Source organism: Cetorhinus maximus, chromosome 9 (assembly GCF_964194155.1).
Source record: "Cetorhinus maximus chromosome 9, sCetMax3.hap1.1, whole genome shotgun sequence".
Lineage (NCBI taxonomy): Eukaryota > Metazoa > Chordata > Chondrichthyes > Lamniformes > Cetorhinidae > Cetorhinus > Cetorhinus maximus.
The window spans coordinates 7,503,410-7,521,234 of record NC_135887.1 but is presented as its reverse complement, the minus strand read 5'-3'; the positions used below and the strand labels follow the sequence as shown (position 1 = coordinate 7,521,234).

The 17,825-nt window shown below is 39.6% G+C and overlaps 1 protein-coding gene across 3 annotated transcripts in view; it reads left to right on the top strand.

Annotated features, from left to right (window-relative positions):
* Window positions 1-17,825, top strand: part of nsrp1 (nuclear speckle splicing regulatory protein 1) — a 46,326-nt gene that overhangs the window by 22,640 nt on the left and 5,861 nt on the right. For 2 of the 3 annotated variants that reach the window (XR_013577485.1, XR_013577484.1), the window contains exons 5-7: window positions 906-1,113; window positions 4,822-4,933; window positions 14,222-15,515. Coding sequence is in view for 1 of the 3 variants with exons in the window: in XM_078548000.1 (XP_078404126.1) it covers window positions 906-1,113; window positions 4,822-4,933; window positions 14,222-15,323 (1,422 nt within the window). In the remaining 2 variants the exon portion in view is untranslated. Of the gene's footprint in view, window positions 1-905; window positions 1,114-4,821; window positions 4,934-14,221; window positions 15,871-17,825 lie in introns of those variants that run through there. The other variant, XM_078548000.1, reaches the window with a different exon arrangement.

Here is a 17,825-nt window from a genome sequence, read left to right as displayed (position 1 = left end):
AAAAAATTTCTCCCTTTATTCAATGTTTTATACGTGAAATGAAGCTCTTTCTACGCTCTTTCACGCACATGCACGGAAGAGCGCACTCCCCAACTCAGCCCGCTCCCCCCTGCCTGCACAGGGAGCACTCAGCACTTCCAGGCGCGCATCATGTTGGGATGGCCTTAATTGGCCTGCCCACGTAAAATGGTGGTGCCCAACTGATAGGAGGTGCCAATTGGCTGCGCGCCCACCCGCACAACCCCCCTGACGGGGAGAAAATTCTCCCCTATAGGCCTAGAGGATGCCTAAAAACAAAAGAGAAACACTCTAACGTTTTCAAGGAACTGAGTGAGAAAGTAGGCATCCCCTGGATAATATTTTAAAACATTCCTGCAGTCCTTTTTTTAACATAAGTAATGAGATGTTGGAGAAATTATTCTCTAATTTGTCTACCATAAGAGAACATATTGGAGACCATTATCTAAATTCATATCAGAATTATAATTAGGAGGCTACAACAATTTTGAAAGGTTCATTCACACGTCACAAATTTTTACCTTCAGTATTGTCCTTACAAAAGTCCATTACAGGATGCAAGTAGTATCAATTTGAAATGTGGACCGCTTTCACTTGCCCATCTTTTCACAGTAGCAAGGAATTTTGAAGTCCTCCCTTTGAGGAATTGCTGTGAGTAATTATACATCTTCAGTAGGGAATCCTGTAATGATAATGACTAAGTAAACTGGGAATAGTTCATGACGGTTGCATCATATGTGGTCAGTTGGAAAAATGGGCTTCAGGTGTTTAATAACTTAAGCCTTTTCTCATTCCATTCTTTGTAGCGTATGTTCATATTGGTAAGTTTAAAAACTGATTTTAGTTGAAGACTAAGCAACTAGTTTCTCCCCCCCATATCTTTGAAGCCCAAGTACATTGAGAACCTACTGAAAGCTGTAGGGGAACGCAAAAAGGAACAAGACAGACGGATGGAACGAAAAATCCAAAAGGAAAGGGAGGCTGAAGGAGAGAAGTATATGGACAAAGATGCTTTCGTCACTTCTGCCTATAAAAAGAAGCTCCAAGAACTAGCCGAGGAGAAAGAGCAAGAACGCAAGGAAGCAGAAAGAGAGGGTAAGCTATCTTATATCTGTGCACAAATAACATACAGAAACCCTGAACTCAGCTTTAATAATCTAGGTAGTTTTGAACAACAAGATGTAACCACACTCAAAGATTGCATTTCGTCTTGTATAGGAATATCATCTTAAAATATCCTTTTGGGGTGGTGGATTCTGTCTTGATATTTTATGCTCCAGAGGGATTACAAATTCAAAGATATGGCGGAGAGCATTCCCTCTCCCTTCGCATTAAGCCAGTGCTACATGTAAAACAGACGATGAACACCTCAGTTTGTGTTGAATGTTTATTTAAAAACTGTGTTTTTGATAATTTGCCTGAATTGGTAAATGGGATTTGAATTGGCCAAAAAATGACTACTTCCCAATGGTTTCTGCAAATGATTTGAGCTGGTTCCGGATCAGCAAGATACCTCTGAAGAGGTGGTGTTGACATTCGGACGGTGTAAACTTGCTAGTGAGCTGTGGCACCTAACACTTGGCACAAAACAAAGAACGACCATGCACGTTCCAATCTCTTCTGGCCTCCAACTGCTGCTATGTAGCATTTTTTTCTCCAATCCTCCACTATATAAAGGTATGTTAAGATTTAATTCAAGCTAATGAATTCAAAGTTTTTTTTTTGCACTTGCATTTGCTTTACTTTACTGACGCTGCAGTAGGACTGAAGGACACAAAAACTGCCCAATGCAATTAGGAGCAGCCAAATTGGATGCTGGTCTCTGATTATCATCATAGCTGTGAATATAAATAGGAATTTTCATTTGCATGTTTTGCAGTGAAAGCCAGTGCTATGATTCAGTATCCGGATTGAACTGCACCAATGACGTTGGACGTGGACGCCTGATTTGTTGTATTGCTGGGTAATTGGTAATTTCCCCTGGGGGCAGGGAGTGAAAATCTACCTGTAGGTCAGTGGTACAGAGTTGATAGACAAGTATGAATGTAGGACAGGATACATGTGAAAAGTTTCAGGCAAGTTGGAGTTTACAGAGGGTGGAGGATCGGAGGCCACCAAGGAGAGCATCGAAGCAGAAACCAGAAGTGCTGGAAATACTTAGCAGGTCTGCCAGCATCTGTGGAGAGAGAGAAACAGTGTTAGCGTTTTGGAGTTGAATATGACTCTTCCTCAGAACCTGAAGAAGAGTCATATTTGGCTTGAAATGTTAACTCCGTTTCTCTCTCCACAGATGCTGCCAGATCTGCTGAGTTCCAGGATTCTTTTTTTTTGGCTATTATTTGAATGTTAAAGTAGTCTAGTCTAGAGGTGACAAAATATATGTGTGGAGGTTTCAAAAACAAAGGAACACAAATGGGCAGTCTGGTGGTGGAAGTAAATGATCTTGGTGAGGGATAGTCAATGCATTTAAAGCTCAGCTCCGACTCGTTTAGCCTAAGAGACTGAAAGGAGGAGGATACAGCCAGTGGTTATGGAGTGGGGTCCTTTCGCAATGAGTGGTCTGGCCTTCCTGATACTGAGTATATTGTGATTCATCCAGATATGAAGTTTGACAGTACTGCTGTACTGACTGACTGTGGAACAGAGTACCTTAGTAATTTGTTTGCAGAAAATGGAGATGGTCAGGAAATCAGTCCTTTAGGAATAATAATGCTTGTGTGGTGTTGAGCATCTTTCCCATTGGGCTTTATGTGAACAATTCAGTTCTAGTAAGCCTCTGAAGTTTGTTAGGCTTGAATAAACTGGAGACAAAAATAGTGAGTTGGCACGTCGGAATATAATACTCTTTTTAACGGAAATATGGATGGTACATTTTTTTACATAGAAGCATAAAATTTAATTTTTATTTGCATTGAGGTTGGTAATAAATTCACTGCATTTTACATTAAAGGTAATTAGAGACCATTTTATGCTTCCATCAAGAATTTAAACCATAAAAGTAAATAGAGATTAATATTGCCGTAATGAAATAATTTGATGCACAACTAATATATGTACTTGTCGTGGAGTGAGTTGTTCTAATTTGCTTATTTAGAATATTTGTATTTTGTAAATCATCTTGACCTTTCCATCTCTGGCCCTCCAAAAGAAAAAAGATAAGGGAACCACAGATAGCTTAATCCTGACGAGCAGAGGACAGTGTAACTACACAACTATCTTTACAAAATAAAATACATGCACACAACCATAAAAAATACAATGAATGAGACTTACTAGAAAAGAATTTTCGCGATGCTAAGGAATGAGCACATACAATTTCTGTGCCTTTTACCACTGTAAATTTACTCATGCACACCACATAACCCACACCCCTAAAGCTGATTAGGCTGTTGAAGAATGACAGTTTTCAAAATGGGAATAGGATGTGAGAAAAATGGACAATAGATTATACTAATCCAGTGTCATTTTGGATTGATTTCTACAATCACATCAAGGTAATACACTTTTTTATGAATTGCAAGCTTGTAGATGATCATTTCTACCCTTAGAATGTCAGCAGGCCCAGGGAAATGAGCCCTATGAGTGATGTAATGCAATTCTGTATATTTATAGTAAGAAAGTGTAGTTTTTCTTTCAAAAGGCTGTTTGGTTGCAAAGTTTGTTGGCAATCAGCAGTATTCTGCCCCATAGGGGCAATTTCATTGATTTACTTGTATATAGTTACCAATCAGTTGAAAATGTTTAAGGATTTAGTACCAATCACCCTTTCATTAAATTAGAAAGAATTGAAGGTGTTTGACACAAAAGATTGAATGGCTTCATGTAAATAAAAGGGGAGGATATTACAAACTGAATCTGAAAGTTACAAAGTGTAAATGTAAATAGATCCAAGCAGTGAAGCAAACTACTTTCACGACTTAATGTTTTTGTGGCCTAATTCTGCATGCTGCATTGTAAGGAAATGTGGACACAGAAGATTACATTTGGATTGCTGGGTAAAAAGTGTTTAAAGAAATGCAGAACTTTTTTTTGGTTCCATTATTTTACTTTTGAAAGAAACACATGGAATTAGTTCCTTAACTTTTGATGTATAGATAAATAAGTAATGTGTTTCAACTCATCTGTCAGATTGTTTTGCTATCGTGGATTAAACTTGGAGCTTTTTTTATTCTTTCATGGGATGTGGGCATCACTAGCAAGGCCAGCACCTATTGTATTCCTACTTGCCTTGAACTGAGTGGCTTAGGCCATTTCGGAGAGCAGTTAAGAGTTAACCACATTGTTGTGAATCTGGAGTCACATGTAGTCACCAAGTAAGGGTGGCAGATTTCCTTCACTAAAGGATATTAGTGAACCAGATGGGCTTTTTTAAACAACAATCGATGATAGTTGTCACAGTCACCATTACTGAGACTAGCTTTATATTCCAGATTTATTAATTGAATTTAAATTCCACCAGCTGCTGTGGTGAGAATTGAACCCGCATCCCCAGGGCATTAGCCTGGTCCTTTTGGATTACTAGTCCAGTGACATTACCAGTGCGTCACCATCTCCCTGAATGCACAAACAAGCTCTTGCATAAAAATTACTCTGACCAAACAACAGTGCGACTGTGATTGACCTATCACTTTATTTGAGAGCACTTATACTATGGCTGGTAACCTTTAAGGCAGCAGCATAGTACTTTGTGCGTTATGTAACACAACAATGTTCCCTAATTATAAAGCTATCTCATGAACAATACTACTGGAGATTTGTTAGTTCATTCTAAAGCATGTCTTTACTTCTTTTCATTCTTGTTAGCTTCTTTGGATGTAACAAAACAGAAGGACCTCAGTGGGTTCTACCGGCACTTTTTGAATCAGAAAGTGGGTGAAGAATTGATTCCAGAATGCAGCATTCGTGGAACCAAAGGGTAAAATGTATAGTTTTATTGCCGTACTGGCACCTGCAAAAAGGTGCAAGTTGAATTTATACACTGGAAACTGAAACCAGCAAATTGACGATGTAGGGCTTGCACAAAATATTTGACTGCGTAATGCTATATGAGTGTGCAACTTAAGTTATATTTAAATCATGCAAGCTGTTAAAACTGTTTCCAGAGGCATGATGAATGAATGCTGTAACATCCGTTAATTGTATATTAATTGTGTTTAATTATATGGAGGTGGAGAGGGTATTAATTGAACATATGAACAAGGAGCAGGAGTAGGCCATTCAGCTCCTCGAGCCTGCTCCACCATTTAATGAGATCATGGCTGATCTGATAGTAGCCTGAAATCTGCATCCCACCTACTGTCAATAACCTATCATCCCCTTGCTTACCAAGAATCTATCTACCTGTGCCTTAAAAATATTCAAAGGCTCTGCTTCCACCACCTTTTCAGGAAAACCGTTCCAAAGACTCACGACCCTCAGAGAAAAAACTTCGCCTCATCTCTGTTTTAAATGAGCAAGCCCTTATTTTTAAACTGTGTTTGGGGTTTCACTTGAGCTTAAAAAGAGAGGGACACTTATTGGGCTGTAACTTCTAGGCTCCCCTGCGTCAGATTTGGGGAGTACCCCAAAGATGCACTGGGGAACCCCTCTCGGAACTTCGAAGGTCAGGGTTTGCACGGCAATTGCCCAGAAGTGCTAACTTCCTCTGGGAAATTGCTGTGCTCTGGGAACAATCCAAAAATGTGATTTAAATCGCAAACCTCAGGTGGTTCCGGCTATGTTACACAAATAGTTACTCAGAAAAATTTAGATGAACTAAAACGTTTTTCTAACTTCTGGGTAAGTATTGTAAAGACACAGACCGGCCCCACCACGGGACTCCCCCCACACCTCCAACCCCCAGAGGTCTTCCCCCAAACCCCAGTTACCCCCACCGCACTGTATTCCCCACCTACCCAACTCTCCATGGGATTTCCCCCCTGACCTGACTCGATCCCCCCCCCCCACCCCCTGCAGTACCGACCCCCCCACTGTCCCATTCCCCCTTCCCAACCTGACTGGACCTCCCTAGCGACCTCCGACACCAACCCCCCACCGATGTCCGTTTTTTTTCCCGTTCCACCCCCCCCCCCCACCTCCCAAATCCTTTCCACTTACCCTAGTCACTTGCCTTCTCCCTAGCCTGTCAATTTCAATCAGACCTTTAAAATCACCTGGTTTATGGTAGCTAGTGCCGTAAAAAAGGGGCGTGTCCTTCTTCAATCTGATGGAGTTGGACCGTGACTCTGGACCTCGGAGACAGCTGCACTGCCTGGATCCCACCCGGCCTGAGTAGGAAGGTTGGGCGAGATAGGCACTTAAGAAATTTAGAGTAAGTAATTGGGCACGAAGTGGAAATCCAACGCTGATTGCCACTCTGAAGAAGTTATGGCCCAACTCAATCCCTCCGCCACCCCACAGTAGTGACCCCCCCACAGCCTCTCGCCACCCTGTTCCCTCCTCCCAACCTGACCGGACCTTATCTTATACCCTAATATTCACAGTAAGTACACAGTCCATGTAAACCATTAGGCGCCCTGTGGGTGGACACACCACACTCTGAAACCAAGTGACAGATGCTGTGCTGTGACAGATGCTGTGCTATGACCTTATGCCCATTGAAACTGTAGGGTAGTTGAGTTAGGAGGTATATGCTTGCAACATTTCACATTGTAAATAAATGTAAGATTAGTTCCAGTATCACCCTTCACCAACAGGCTTTCCAGAATGGAACAATGCCTTTCCAAGCCATCCATAAATATCAAGAATTCTATTTCACCATCTAAAAATAATTCTGTATAACACCTTCTGATGAGAACTGCAGGTATCAACTACTAGTTGTTCCAAGCAAAGCTCCCAGAATGGGTATATTGGGGGCTAGGTGGAAGACAGACCTTTGTCTGCATTACCCTCAATCCCCAAAATCCAACTGCACCAGTATGATATTTCCAATTTCTACACAAACTATGGATTTTTGACCAATCTGATTGAAACTGACTTTAGTGGCCACTGACAGCAGCATCCCGCAAATAATTTTTGAACACTTTTGGTGATATTTATTCAACCAAGTTAGACACCAATTTTTAAATACCAATTCACAGTTTAAAAAAATTAAGAATCACTTTAACAGAAGCACTCACTAAATCTGCCGTAATCAAAATCTAAGTGCTGTTGGTAAAAATAACAATTGAGGGATAATCATTGTGAGCATGGATTTAATTATCCATATGCAGACGAGTATAACTGCGACCTCATCTAATGCCACTTGGCAACTTTATGGGATGTTAATGATAAAGGAAAAGTAGAATATCTTGATAATATCTGTCAATCAAATTGATTTTTCTGATTGAAGCGAAACAAAGCCCATTTCTAAATGTAATTCTGTCCTCATTAATTGCTAATCTGACCCAGACTGTTACAAGGAGCTAAAAATAGAGAGAAAATAACCTTGCCTCTGGTCAAAGATAGGCATATGTAATGTCCAAGAGTAGATCACCTTTCTGTCCTGTCAACCATGGGAAGCTCATGGCATGGAAATAGAGAAAAGAGGAAAACAACTGAATATAATATTTATAAATATATATATGGTGGAAATCAGATTTGACTCCTGGTCTCTAGTGCATTCCTGATTCCCTGCTTGCTGTTACAGAAGGGGGATTGAAAGCTGCTTTTCTGACAAGGAAGATCATCCTCTGGCCTCAAACTCTTTGCATTATGTTGGTATTGGTGGATGCCTTGGACCAGTTAGTGCATGGCTTTTCAAAGAAAGCTGGGAGAAGTTAATATTTAAAAATAAAAGCATTTTACGTGTGAACATACAAATTAGGAGCAGAAGTAGGCCAATCAGCCCCTCGAGCCTGCTCCACCATTCATTAAGGGCATGGCTGATCTGATTGTGGCCTCAACTCCACATTCCGCCTACATCCAACAACCTTAGATTCTTGACTAACAAGGGGGTCAATCCATCTCAACCTTAAAAAAATATTCATTGACCCTGCCTCCACCACTCCCTCGGGTAGAGAATTCCAAAAATTCACAACCCTCTGAGAGAAAAAAATTTCTTCTCCTATCTATCTTAATTGGGAGACCCCTTATTTTTAAACTGTGTCCCCTAGTTCTAGTCTCTCACGCGGGGAAATATCCTTTCAGTATCCTCCCTGTCAAGTCCCCTCAGGATCTTATGCGTTTTAGTAAGTTCACCTCTCAATCTTCTAAATTCGAGTGGATACAGGCCCAACCTGTCCAACCTTTCCCCGTAAGATAACCACCCCCCCCCCCCCCCCTCCACCATCCCAGGTATCAATTGAGTGAAAAAGGCAAAATACTGCAGATGCTGGAAATCTGAAACAAAAACAAAAAATGCTGGAAAGCCTCAGCAGGCCTGACAGCATCTGTGGAGAGAAAGACAGAGTTAACGTTTTGAGTCCATATGACTCTTCAGAGCTGGAGAAGAGTCATATGGACTCGAAACATTAACTCTGTCTTTCATTCCACAGATCCTGCCAGACCTGCTGAGTTTTTCCAGCATTTTTTGTTTTTGTATCTATCGAGTGAACCTTCTCTGAACTACTTCTACTGCTTCTAATGTACTTATACCCTTTCTTAAATAAGGAGAGCAAAACTTAGACAGCACTCCAGATGTGGTCCCATGAACACCCTGTAGCAAAATATTCCATTCCCCTTGCAATAAACGACAACATTCCATTTGCCTCCCTAGTCACTTGCTGTACCTGCATTCTAACTTTTCCTGATTTAGGACACCCAGATCCCTCTGTACTGAAGAGTTCTGCAATCGCTCTCCATTTAAATAATATGCTGCTTTTCTATTCTTCCTGCCAAAGTGGACAAGTTCACATCTTCTCACATTACACTCCATCTGCCAAATTTTTGCCCACTCTCTTAACTTATCTGTGTCCCTTTGCAGACTCCTTATGTCCTCTTCACAATTTACTTTCCTACCTATCTTTGTGTCATCAGCAAATTTAGCAACCATAACTTCGATCCCTTCATTCAAGTCATTAATATAGATTGTAAATAGGTGAGGCCCCAACACCCCACTCGTCACACCTTTCCAACCTGAAAAAGGCCCGTTTATCCCTAATCTCCACTTCCTGTTAGCTAACCAATCCTCTATCCATGCTGATATGTTGCCCCCTATACCATGAACTCATATTTTGTGCCGTAACCATTGATGTGGCACCCAGTCAAATGCCTCCTGGAAATCCAAGTACAGCACATCCATGGGTTCCCCTTTACTTACATTGCTTGTTACTTCCTCAAAAAACTCTAATAAGTTAGTTGAACATAATTCCCTTTTCACAAAACTATGTTGACTCTGCTTGATTGCACTGAGATTTTCTAAGTGCCCTGTTATAACCTCCTCAGTAACAGATTCCAGCAATCTCCCTACAACAAATATTAAGCTAACTGGCCTGTAGTTTCCTGCTTTCTGCCTTCTTTCTTTCTTGAATAGAGGAGTCACATTCACTATTTTCCAATCTGACCTGACCTTTCCAGAATCTAGGGAATTTTGGAAAATTAAAACTAATGCATCTACTGTCTCAGCAGCCACTTCCTTTAAGACCCTAGAGTGAGGACAATCAGGACCTGGGAATTTGTCAGCTTTTAGTTCAATTAATTTTCTCAGTACCTTTTCCCTGGTGATTATGAATCAGGAGGTGAAAGGGAGGGTTACAATTATTTCTGGGATGTTGGTTATATCCTCTATAGTGAAGACAAATGCAAAATATCTGTTTAATTCATCCACCATATCCTTATTTTCCATTAAAAATTCCCCATTGTCACACTCTAGAGGACCAACACTCACTTGAGTTACTCTTTTCCTTTTTAAATACTGTGGAAACTTTTACTCTGTTTTTATATTTCTAGCTAGCTTTCTCTTGTACTCTAATTTCCCTCTCCCTATTAATATTTTAGTCATTCTTTGCTGTTCTTCATATTCTGTCCAATCTTCTGTCCTGCCACTCATCTTTGTGGAATTATATCCTTTTTCTTTCAATTTGATATTTTAAATATAGATGTAGTTTATTCATTCCTTTAACTGATTGCTGATGACCATAATCCTGCACAATATATTGCTCTGTACAGGTATATGTCTACTTCTCAACTTTTTTCCTCAAGTAATATTCTAAGTTGTGTGCAAGTTTGCACAAACTCCTTTAGCTCCCGAGATCCATTTAGGAGTCAGTATGACTGTTTTGACTAAAATGGTCTGTTCCTCTGGGGTTCATGGTGAAACTATAAAGTTACATATGGTATAATAAATGTTAAAGTTGTGTATGTTATTGAAGTTGTTTATGCTAGAGTTGACTTTTTAATGTTTTTTGTCAATTGACAACTGAATTGCAGCAGCCATCTATTGCAGTATGCAGAGTTATTCTCTCAGATGGTAGTGCAGATTAAAGACTCAGCACTTGACCTCAGAATTGGCCTCATCTTTGAAGGAAGAGATTTGCATTGGGTTGAAATAAACAGCCTGATGTGAACTCATGCCATTTGTTGCGAAGAAGGAAATCTCCACATGTTTTGAGCATTGAATGTAGTACCACGTGGCAGCTAAACTGGTTTGACAATCTGGAGCTAAAATCCATTAGGGAATTTTGTTCGGAGTGAAACACTCTGGCCTATAAACAGACGGTGACAGGAAGGGACACAGAGTACAGGGAGTACAAATCTAAGAGCAAATCAGCAGATAAGGCTAGAGGTTACATAAATAACAAAAGGACCAAAACTTAAGGCACTGTACTTGAATGCATGTAGCATTCGAAACAGATGAACTGATCGCGCAAATAGAAATAAGTTAGTATGACCTGATAGCCATTACAGAAACATGGCTACAGGATGACGTAGATTGGGACCTGACTATTGAAGGGTGCGTGACATTTAGGAAGGATAGGAAGCTAGGAAAAGGTGGAGGGGTGGCTCTGTTAATTAATGATGATATTAGCATATTAAGAGAGGGATGATCTAAGTTCAGAAAACCAGGATGCAGAAACAGTTTGGGTAGAGACGAGAAATGATAAAGGCACAAAGTCACTTGTCAGAGTGGTGTACAGCCCCCTAACAGTAACCACACAGTAGGACGGGGTATAAAGGAAGAAATAATGGAAGCTTGTCAGAAAGGCACGATGATAATCATGGGTGATCTCAATTCTCATATCGACTAGCAAAATCAGATGGGCAAAAAGAGCATAGATGACAAATTCATAGAATGTTTTCAGTATAGTTTGTTAGAACAGCATGTTCTGGCGCCAACCAGAGAGCAGGCTACACTAGACCTGGTATTGTGCAACAAGATAGGATTAATTAATGACCTCATAATGAAGGTGCCCCTAAGTAGCAGCGATCATAATATGATTGAATTTTACATTCCGTTTGAGGGAGAGAAGAGTGGGTCCAAGACTAGTATTTTAAATTTAAATGGCAATTATGAGGGCATGAAAGCATAGCTAGCTAAAGTGAACTGACAAATTAGATTGAGGGATAGGTCAATAGAGATGCAGTGGTAGACATTTAGGGGGATATTACAGAATAGATACATTCCAACGAGCAAGAAAAATTCCAAGAGGAATTCGTAGTTAACTAAAAAAGATAGTATCAAACTTTAAAGAAAAAACACATAATTGGGCAAAGATGGGTGGAAGGTCAGAAGATTGGATAGAACGTAAAAATAATGAAGAAAGATTAAAGGTTAATAAGGAGGGAAAAATTAGAGTTTGAGAGAAAGCTAGCTAGAAATATAAAGGCAGTGAGAGTTTCTATAGATATTTTTAAAAGAGTTAACAAAGTGAGCATTAATCCTATAGAAAGTGAGTCTTAATAACTGAAAATAAGGAGATGGCAGATAAATTGAACTGGTATTTTGTATCGTCTTCACTATAGAGGATACAAGTAACATCCAAGAAATCAGCTGTAAATCAGGAAATGGGAGGGAGGGAGGAACACGCAGGGGGTTGGTGGGGGGGAGCGGAATTACAATCATCAGAGGAATAGCACTGTGCAAATTGTTGGAGCTAAGGGCTGACAGGCCCCCAGCTCCTGATGGACTTTATCCTAGGGCCTTAAAAGAATAAAAGAAGTGGCTAGTGAGGTGGTAAATGCACTGATTTTAATTTTGAAAAATTCCTTAGATTCGGGAAAGGTTCCATTAGTTTGGAAACTAGTTAATGTAACTCCTTTATTCAAAAAGGGAGGGAGACAGAAAGTTGGAAACTACAGGCCAGTTAGCTTAACGTCTCTCAAAGGGAAAATGTTATTAAAGCTATTATAAAAGACGTTATAGCAGGGCACTTGGAAAAGTTCAGGATAATTAGGCAGTCAACATATGCAGTGGATGGAGTGGAACCAGTGGATGTACTGTACTTAGATTTCCAGAAAGCATTTGATAAGGTGCCACATGAAAGGTTATTGTGAAAAATAAAAGCTTATGGTGTAGGGGGTAACATATTGGCCAGGATAGAAGATTAGCTAGCTAACAGGAAACCGAGGGCAGGCATAAATGGGTCTTTTTCTGGTTGGCCAGATGTAACAAGTGATGTGCCACAGGGATCAGTGGTGGGGCCTCAATCTTTTACAATTTATATGAATGACTTGGATGAAGGGACCGAAGGTATGGTTGCTAAATTTGCTGATGAGACAAAGATAGGTAGGATAGTAAGATGTGAACAGGACACACGGAGACTGCAAAGTGATATAGATAGGTTAAGTGAGTGGGCAAAGACTTCGCAAGTGATGTATAATACGGGAAAATGTGAAATTGTCCATTTTGGCAGGAAAAATAAAAAAGTTAGCATATTATTTAAATGGTAAGAGATTGCAGAACTCTGATATGCAGAAGGATCTAGGTGTCCTAGTGCATGAATCACAAAAAGCTAGTAAGTTAATAGAATGTTATAATTTATTGTGAGGGGAATTGAATACAAAAGTAGGGAGGTTATGCTTCAGTTATACAGGGCATTGGTGAGACCACATCTGGAGTTCTGTGTACAGTATTGGTCTCCTTATTTAAAGAAGGATGTAAATGCATTGGCAACAGTTCAGAGAAGGTTTACTAAATAATACCTGGATTGGGCGGAAAGGTCTTAGAAGGAAAGGTCGGACAGGCTTTTTTTTCTTTATTCTTTCATGGGATATTGGTGTTGCTGGCAAGGCCAGCATTTGTTGCCCATCCCTAATTGCCCTTGAACTGAGTGGCTTACGAAGCCATTTCAGTGAGCAGTTGAGTCAACCACATTGCTGTGAGTCTGGAGTTACATGTAGGCCAGACCAGGTAAAAATGGCAGATTTCCTTCCCTATAGGACATTAGTGAACCAGCTGGGTTGGCTTGTATCCACTGAAGTTTAGAAGAGTAAGAGGTGACTTGATTGAAACATAAAAGATCCTGAGGGGTCTTGACAGGTGGATGTGGAGAGGATGTTTCCTCTTGTGGAAGAATCTAGAACTAGGGGGTCACTGTTTAAAAATAAGGGGCTGTCCATTTAAGACAGATGAGGAGAATTTTTTTCTCTTGAGGGTTGCGAGTCTTTGGAACTCCCTCACAAGGCGGCAGAAGCAGAGTCTTTGAATATCTTTAAGGCAGAGGTAGGAAGATTCTTGATAAGCAAGTTATTGTGGGTTGGCGGGAATGTGGCATTGAGGTTACAATCAAATCAGCCATGATCTTGTTAAATGGTGTTGCGGGCTCGAAGTGCTGAGTGGCCTACTCCTTATAATTCGTATGCTTGCCTGTATGTTCGAATGCTCTTATTCTGAATTTGGCCATAATGGGGCCCTCAGCATTGAGGGGAAAGTATATGAGAGATCACTTCATATAAAATGCCCTCCTGTTTAATGAATATGCTCCCCCTACCTAAATGATATGCCAGAGCCTGAATTTGAGTTGTAATTCTTCAAAGAGAAAGTTTGTTGCGTGTCTTGTTTAAATCAATTTAGCACTGGAATATTTCTAGATACTTACAATTTAATACACAAAATTGAAAGTTTGAAGCTGTATTAACATTTGGAAAGAGCTTTTGTCTTCCATGCATTTTCTTCAAATCGATCAATTTGTTTATTCACTTAATCAGTAAATAAAATGGAAATTTTAATAGCATTTAGGATTCTGGTAATTCTGTCACTCATTTTATGTTCCTAAATTTAAAAAAGAAATTTTTACTTTACCTGATTTTGCTAGTCAGAGTTAACATTGTGTATTTGTCTCCTCAGTGTGAAAGAAGAACAATCCAGAAACTATCCTGATGAGAGTGACTGTAAAAGTCCTGATGTCATATCAAGGGGGTCTGTGGATAAACTCAATCAAGAACCAGATGCAGACAGTGACTTTGAAATTGACAGCGGTGCTGACAAAGCTAAAAATAGCCCAAAAAACATGGCTTCCAAAACAAGAAATGATGATGAGAGTTCAGAGATTAATGAAGAGAAGGGAAGAAGCCGTCAATACAGAAGGCATGTCGAGTCCTCTAGCGACGAAGAGCAAAGTCACCATCAACACATGGGCCGTTCAACCAAAGAAGGCAGAAGTGAGAAAAGCAAGAGCCATTCAAAGAGTTATAAAGATAAGGAAAAAAACTTCAAAAGTAGAGAAAGTTCCAGTCATAAGGAGCACAAACATGAGAAGGAAAAGCATAGAGAAAAAGATCATGGTAGAAAGGAGAGAGAACACAAAAGATACAAGGATAGCAAAGAACAGAAGAGAATCAAGGAGGAAAAATCTAAAGATAAGGACCACAGCAGTGGAAGGGATGAGAGACACCGAGATTACAGAGAGAAGCACAAAGAAAGGGATGAGCAAGCAAAAGATGAAAAGCTCAAAGAACGAGAACGAAACAAAGTGGAAAAGCATTCAAAGAAAAGTGATAGAAGAATGGAAGAAAATGACAGAGAACAACACCAAGAAGAGGGAAACTGTGACAAAGAGATTAGTGAAAGGGAAAAGGAAGGAGAAACATTTGAAAGACCTGATAAGAAAAATGAAAATAGTGATATAAGGGAAGATGGCTCAGCAGAAGGGAAACCCAGAAAACATGATCACAAGAGATCTAGGTCTGAAGAAAAAATAATTGAAGAACTGAGTGTAGAGACCAGCAATAACGAAGATGAGGGCAAGAACCCGAATTTAGTGTGTGCACAAAAATCAGAAGATGATCCAGAAAAGGAAACAAATGGAGCTGCAGACAACCAACCGTTCAGTAAATTTATCAAGCGCAGCAATGAAGAGACTATTACCTCCGCGAAAGAGCGATACCTTGCAAGGCAGATGAACAGGGCTTTAACAAAGTCATACATTGAACCAGAGGAAAATGAGTAGTTTTATTGGGACTGCTAACTGAAAATTTTCAAATTTTAAATGTATAAAATAATCTTTGAAAGTTTTTGTGAAGCCTTGTACGAAACCATTATAACTATTAAACAATCTTCATCTCTGAACAGCAAACCAAGATAATTATGGCATAGTGAATGGAAATGAATTAACACATCTCTTTTGAATTTGCATTCCAGCGTAAGTATATGTAGGCATTTTAAGGCAAACCATTCACCCTTTTTATTCTCCCTGGTAGTAACAAAAGTAAATACTTTGGTGTTTAAGAGAATTCTACTAAACATTATACTTTATGAACTTATAATGGTTTTACCATCGCGTAAAGAAAACCAATCAAAGATGCTACAGTAATTGCAGATGATTGGAGGTAGTCATAGCTTTAAATGCTTTGTTGAACTAAACCAGTAGGGGGGGAAATTGTTGGGAGTTGAAACGTTTGAATTTTTCCATCAGTTTGACATTCTTTAATTAAGAAGAATTTTGTAAGCAGATATTTCATGACTACATTATAAAAGACAGAAACCCTGAGAGCTAACAGCTTGCTTTCTGTTAACATGCTTTACATGCACCACACAGTTGGTTTTAAGTTTTTAAGTCATTGCAAGTGGCATCTCTTTTGTTTGCGTATGTGATGGCTTTAGTTCGGTTTCTGAAGAGTATTTTCGAGGTACAGACATGATTAGAATTTTTTTATTGAAGCTGTCAGAGTAAATGTTTGTTTCAGTTTTGAAAAAAGCAGGTGTCAATGCTGACACCTATTTATATGCCACACGAACATACAAATTAGGAGTAGGCCACTCGGCCCCTCAAGCCTGCTCCACCTGATTTAATGTTAACCTCAGCTTCACATTCCTGCCTACCCCTGTTAACCTTTCACCTCCTTGCTTATCAAGAATCTATCTAACTCTGCCCTAAAGATATTCAAAGACTCTGCCTCAACCAAAGTTGAGGAAGAGAATTCCAAAGTCTCTCAACCTTCTGAGAGAAAAAATTTTCCTCATCTCCATCTTAAATGAGCCACTCCTTATTTTTAAATAGTTTCACCTAGTTCTAGATTCTTCCACAAGAGGAAACATCCTTTCCACATCCACCCTGTCGAGTCCCCTCAGGACCTTGTATGTTTCAATCAAGTTGCCTCTTACTCATCTAAACTCCAGCAGATACAAGCCTAGCCTGTCCAGCCTTTCCTCATAAGGTGACCTGCCCATGTCAGGTATTAATCTAGTAAACCTTTTCTGAACTGCTGTTATGACACAGCAGTTATTAAAGGCTAAGTTATTTAAAATCCCAGAGGGAAACTTTAAACAACTGTCATAACCTATATTTTCAATTGGTATGGTTTGAGTTGCAGCTCTAAATTCAGGAATAAGATCACCAAGTCTCAAGAGGTTTTTATATCAAACTAAATGAAACATTTATTATTTTCCAACAAACTGAACACATACACATGGCTGCAAATCACTACTATCATAATGTTTTAACAAGTTCCCAAATTGATCTCTGCTAAGGCAACAATAACCAATAGACTTAAACAGACACCAGGCAAAGTATTTTTCACCATACAAATTCAAAATAAGGCTCCTTTTAATTTGTTCCTTCACAGACACAGTGATAGGCTTACAGGCTTAGACCTTACATGCCTCTGATTTGCGCACACAAAATCCGTTTCTGTTATACCCAGCCTTCCCCTTTGAATGTAAATTCTCATTGTATCATCAGACTCTTTGAACCCCTTTCATAGTACCAATTTTATTAGTAATATAAACATTGCTTGGTGTCTCCTAGCTAGGTGCAAGATTGCACCCCCAGTCTTTGAATGGTTTATTCAACAAAATGCAAATGCACCTTACTGTTTACATCTCAAAACTACTATGCATCAAAGCACCCAGTCTAGCTGGCTTTAATCCAATTAACACGCACACAGACTAAACCTTTATTTAAAGAAAAATTCCAATAACATTATATACATTAAAATCTCTTCCTGACAGTGAATTTACATCTTTCCTTAAATAAGGAAACCTGTACTGTACACAGTACTCCAGATGTGACCTCACCAATGCCCTGTATAACTGAAGCATAACCTCCCTACTTTTGTATTCAATTCCCCTTGCAATAAACAATAACATTCTATTAGCTTTGCCAATTACTTGCTGCATCTGCAAATAACCTTTTGCAATTCATGCATTTGGGTAACCAGACCCCTCTGCATCTGAGCTCTGCAATCTCTCACCATTTAGATAATATGCTTTTTTTAATCGTCCTGCCAAAATGGGCAACCTTACATTTTCACACATTGTACTCCATTTGCCAGATCTTGCCCACTCATCTAACCTATCTACATCCTCTTGTAGCCTCCTTATGTCCTCTTCACAAGTTACTTTCCTTCCTATTTTTGTGTCATCAGCAAATTTAGCAGCCATGCCACCAGTCCCTTCATCCAAACCATTGATATAAATTGTAAAGAGTTTAGGCCCAAGCACTGATCCCTGC